Source organism: Haplochromis burtoni, unplaced genomic scaffold, assembly GCF_018398535.1.
Source record: "Haplochromis burtoni strain Fernald_Lab_line unplaced genomic scaffold, NCSU_Asbu1 Contig_7, whole genome shotgun sequence".
Taxonomy (NCBI): domain Eukaryota; kingdom Metazoa; phylum Chordata; class Actinopteri; order Cichliformes; family Cichlidae; genus Haplochromis; species Haplochromis burtoni.
The window spans coordinates 4708726-4713371 of NW_024582368.1; the positions used below are offsets into that span (position 1 = coordinate 4708726).

General features: G+C 42.5%; 1 protein-coding gene and 1 long non-coding RNA gene across 4 annotated transcripts in view; one reads left to right on the top strand and one right to left on the bottom strand.

Annotated features, from left to right (window-relative positions):
* Positions 1-4646, top strand: part of dachc (dachshund c) — a 22747-nt gene that overhangs the window by 12283 nt on the left and 5818 nt on the right. For all 3 annotated transcript variants that reach the window (XM_042225499.1, XM_005914206.3, XM_005914207.3), the window contains exons 4-6: positions 2042-2220; positions 2884-3004; positions 3159-3293. In XM_042225499.1, coding sequence (XP_042081433.1) covers positions 2042-2220; positions 2884-3004; positions 3159-3293 — 435 coding nt within the window. The remainder of the gene's footprint in view (positions 1-2041; positions 2221-2883; positions 3005-3158; positions 3294-4646) is intronic.
* LOC102295005 lies at positions 1795-3945 on the bottom strand. Its single transcript, XR_315304.3, has 4 exons — positions 3663-3945; positions 3131-3209; positions 3017-3048; positions 1795-2289 (listed from the first exon to the last, which is right to left on the bottom strand). It is a non-coding gene; the product is annotated as an uncharacterized LOC102295005 (long non-coding RNA).

Here is a 4646-nt window from a genome sequence, read left to right on the forward strand (position 1 = left end):
ACATCAGTGTGTTTAGACAGATGACTGGGCTTATGGAGGTCTGTGTGGAATATGCTATCAGCCAGACACACAAACACACACACACTTAACATGTGGAGCACAGCACAAGGCTTTAGGACAGAAATGTCCTAAAAAATGTCCTTACAGTTAAATCACTGTATGTTTAAACCCATTATTACCTTTTTCTCCTTTTTTTGCCTTGTGTGTACGATGCTTGTGTCTGTAAACAATCCCAACATTAAGCATTGTTTACCATTGCATACACTCACTTACAACTGCCTGCATCTGTGCACAGTTAGATGGCATGGTTACCACCAGCCATTATAAACCTGTAAAGCTTAATCACTGTTAATGATAGAGTCAAGTGGAAACACACACACTCTCTCACACACACACACAAACAGCACAGGCATACATACACACATAAGCACAATGTGTTTTTTCCATACCGCCACCCACTGCCTTATGGGAAGGATAGGCCCCTACCAGAGCTTTAACCACTACAAAGGCAATCTCAGATTACACACACGCACACACTCACAAATGCTGAGTGTGACACCTTATGGGCTGGGGAAGAGCAGGGAGCAGCCATTTCTGCATTTAACAAGATCTTCTGGGAAATTTACAGTAACTGTGTGTTTACAGTAATGGTTTGTTTGGATAAACATAAGAGAGGCACTTTGACTTTTGATGTTTTTAATGAAACATAAGAGAAAGTGATGGGAGGGCAGAGAGAGTGGAGAGGGGGGGGGATAAAACAGAGTTAGGATGAGGGATAGAAAAATGAAATTTATGGAGGCAGGTGGGATTGGAGTTGAGGTTGAGGGGGGTGACAAAAGTGGAGCGCTGGTTTCAAACCAAGGCTTAATATTTAGAGTTGGCTCATAGTTGATTGTTGGAGCATCTGGTTATTCAGCTCCATTCAGACAGATCTTTTGTTTGGATTGGTTTCTGCTTTGGGCAAGTGAGAGACTAATCTGCCAAATGCACAAAGCACTGCACATATGTCCAGCGAGCCCAACTCATAAAGTCAACGCCTCGCCCTTTATTTCTTAGTTTGCCTTTTCCCCTTCTTTCATTCTCTCCCTTTTTCTTTCTTCCCTTTTCTCTCTTTATTTGTTCTATTTCATCTCTCTTCTTTGGATAGCCTTTTTTTGTTTCCATGCACTCGTTCTATTATTTGTGACAATTGTGCGGAATAGAGTCCAAGATTTTTTCCTTTGTGTTTATAATTACCCAGCGTGCATTGCTGGCCCAGCACCAGGACTGCCATCAGCTTCTTTTGTTCCACTTCCTCCCTGTGTTTCTTTTGTTTTTGTTTTTCCTTTTATTAAATGATAAATATTTATGTCATTTTCTACCCCTCCCCCCCAACAGGATTGTTTGCTTCATGAATAGAAGGACTGCAACAACCCACTAGGGTGCTGTGGAGAGGAAGGATTTTCTTTAAAGATAGTGGATGCTTGTCTTAAAGAGAAGAGCGCGAACGACAGATTGGCCGAGATAATAGGAGTTTAGTTTCAACTGCTGAAAACGTGTTAATTTATGGTAAAGAACACCGGGGTGCTAACAGAAAAGTTATGTGTTTTTCCCTTGACTCCAGCAGGGCTGAATTTGTAGGTTTCTTAGCGCTCAAAAAAAATCTTGAGGCCATCAAAGCCTTTGAGAAACAGCCGTGTCTTCCTCTACTCTGTTGCCTTTTCTTCCTTTCGACATTTTTTTTTCACGCACATTTTCAAGTTGTGATTTAGAAGCAGAGCAGTCATCCAGGTAATACAACAAAGAGGAATGACGCTGGTTTTCAGATTTATTTCTTGTCATGAGAGATGCTGTGCATTTTCAGTTCAGTAAACGACATTGGGCCGAACAGAGGAAAGCCTTTTAAGATGTGATGGGTAAAAAAAATAAAACAAACACAGCTGAAGGTAAAACGAAAGAAGCCCCACATTTATGACGAGCCAGCCTGGTCTGACTTATGAAAACCAACTGACTGTCTTACTCCATCTTGTTCTCCTTCTTTTTTTATTCTTTTCTACTCCAGTTCTTGAGCAGTTGCCCTTCATGATGATGTCACATCCTCTGATCCCTGCCAGCCTGGCGCCAGCCTCCGTTTCCATGGCGATGGGCCAGATGAACCGACAGAGCATGCTGGCCAGCATGGCCAACGTGGCGCATCTCCACGCCAACCCCCCTGCCAGGGCTCCCACCTCCGTCATTAAGGTGAACTCAGAGGCCCATCAGCCCGGTGGATCTGACCACGAGCCAGTAATCGCCTGAGTCCGCGTGATGCTCAGGGAAGAAATCAGAGTTTAAGATTTACATCGAAATGTTGTTTCAAAACAAAACATTTGCTAAAACAAATTTCTCCCAACATTTAACATCCAAAGAAATAGTTCTTATCTCTACATCTTCTAAATGATTCAATGTCTCTATCCTTTACGTGCAAAATTAGGAATCAAGTTATGGATCGCTACCAGAATATAATTAGTCGTTTCTTGGCTTCAGGTCAATCCAATATCTATTTATGCATTTTTCAGATGTGCTGCATACCAACAGAAAATGCAATCCTCTTCGCCAAGTTGATGACTTTGCTTAAAAATAAACCGCTATGTATAATTAAAGAAATTGAACCTGTTAAAATAAATTAGAGTTTGAAGAGACACATAAAACACATCAAATTAACAAATCACTCACAGTTTTCCCAGTGTCTCATCTCATAATGTTATTAAGTATGGTTTTGATGATCGGTTAGGATGGCTTAAAAGACCTGAAAGTAGATTTCTGGATTCTCGTTTTTGTAAAGTTTGATTTTTGTGAGCTTTGTGCGTCTTTTTATTATCCATAATTTCAGTTGAAATTGTGTGCCACTTTGGTGCTTCTTAGGAGCGAATGCGTGACAGCCCCTCCCCGTCTCCCTCACTGGAGGAAGCTCAGCTGTCGTCCAATCACAGCAGCAGTGTGTCAAGTTCACCATCTCACACAGAACGCACTGCAGAAACTACACGTATGTACTCACTTGTGTACGCACAGTATTGTGGCAGGTTCAATCTGTTCAAAAATACATACATATATATATTATTTATATTTTATTTTCTTAGCTATAACAGGAGCTATAAAGTCCGTTAATAACCTTTTTGCATTGTATGTTTTCTCTCCAGATCCGCTCCATGACGGCCTGTCGTCAAGTCACAGTGTGTTGGGTCATTCTCCTGGTTTGGTGCAGGGGGGCAGAGATACAGATGGGACTTCAGTGGAATACAACAAGGAGAACAAGAGGAGCCACTCTGACAGAGGTAAGACAGTCAGCGCTTGAAGTTCCAAAATCTTAAAGAGTGTGTGTTGACCTCACTGCAAAGGTCAATTTATAACTGCTTTCTGAGAATATATTGTATAGTTAGTCATTAGTCATTTAATAATGCTTACTGATTATTTCTCAGACAGATGAATTGCCTTTGAAACAGGTCTGTCAATGCAGAACACCAAGCATTCAGTTTCCTTGCAGTTCACCTTCATCCACAGCACATTGTTATTTAAAGGCAATTTAAACACCTCTGTCACCTATCTGAGAGTTTCTCATTAATTATTTATTTTTAAAGAAAGAGGGTTCAACAAGAAAGAAATCAGTATATCAGTAACAGGTCAATGAGCATTCACCGTCTTACCCTTTCTCTCCACTTTCTCTCCTTCTTGCTGTCAGTGGCCCCCAGGCTCCCTGCGGGGAGCAAAGACAAATAATTCTGCAAAACAGGACTCCATTAGACCAGGAAGCGGTGTTACATTAGCGAGCCATTTGCTGGGCCGCGGTCTAACGAGCCAGGCGGCCTCCCGCGCTCTCAGCTGGACCTCATCTGCATAACGACTGCCTCCCTGTCGTTAGGGCCTGCGTTGCCACGGCGCTGCAACGTCAGTTGTTTGGTTCTCTCTGTCAGGGAGGTTTGCATTAGCTTAATGAGGACTGCTCAAGGACAAACAGTCAGCAGAAATCTACTGCGAGAGAAAAGAGAGAGAGACTGTTTGTATGCGAGTTTGTACGTGTGTGCGTGCATGTAAATGTATTCTAATACGGAATCGCATTATTCAGTAATTGAATCTAAAAATCACAAAGGCCTCCCAGGTACGGTTTCTGATGCTGTCAGGTGTCTGACAGTATTGACAAAGCAGCGAGGGCACCAACAACGTGAACGCCATGCATCACACGTTGCATTTATGTGATTGATTTTCAATTGATTTTCCTGCATGCAAATGAAATGCATGTGCATTTACTGGATTGCAAACTTTTGTGCTTGACCTAGAACATCACAGGATAGGCTTTATCGTGGATTGAGCAGAGTTTCAAAGAGCACTTCAGCGCTGTCATTCTGTCAATCCATTGTATGATAATCTGCGAGTGTGTGTATGCGAGTCCGTTTTTGGCTGTGTGTGCTGTTTTACTGGTCTTTGAACAACGTATCCATGCAGCAAAGATCAGAGGCCATCCCTGACACCTCACTCCCATTAACCAAACATCAGCAAAATTTTATTCTCTCACTGTCTCTCTCTTTCGCTCCCCCCACTCCCCCTTTTTTCCCTCTTCCGCTGACTGGCAGTCTTCACGTGGTGAAGTTCATTAGCCCTGGGGACGGGTGGGAGAAGAGTAAGAGAGACGG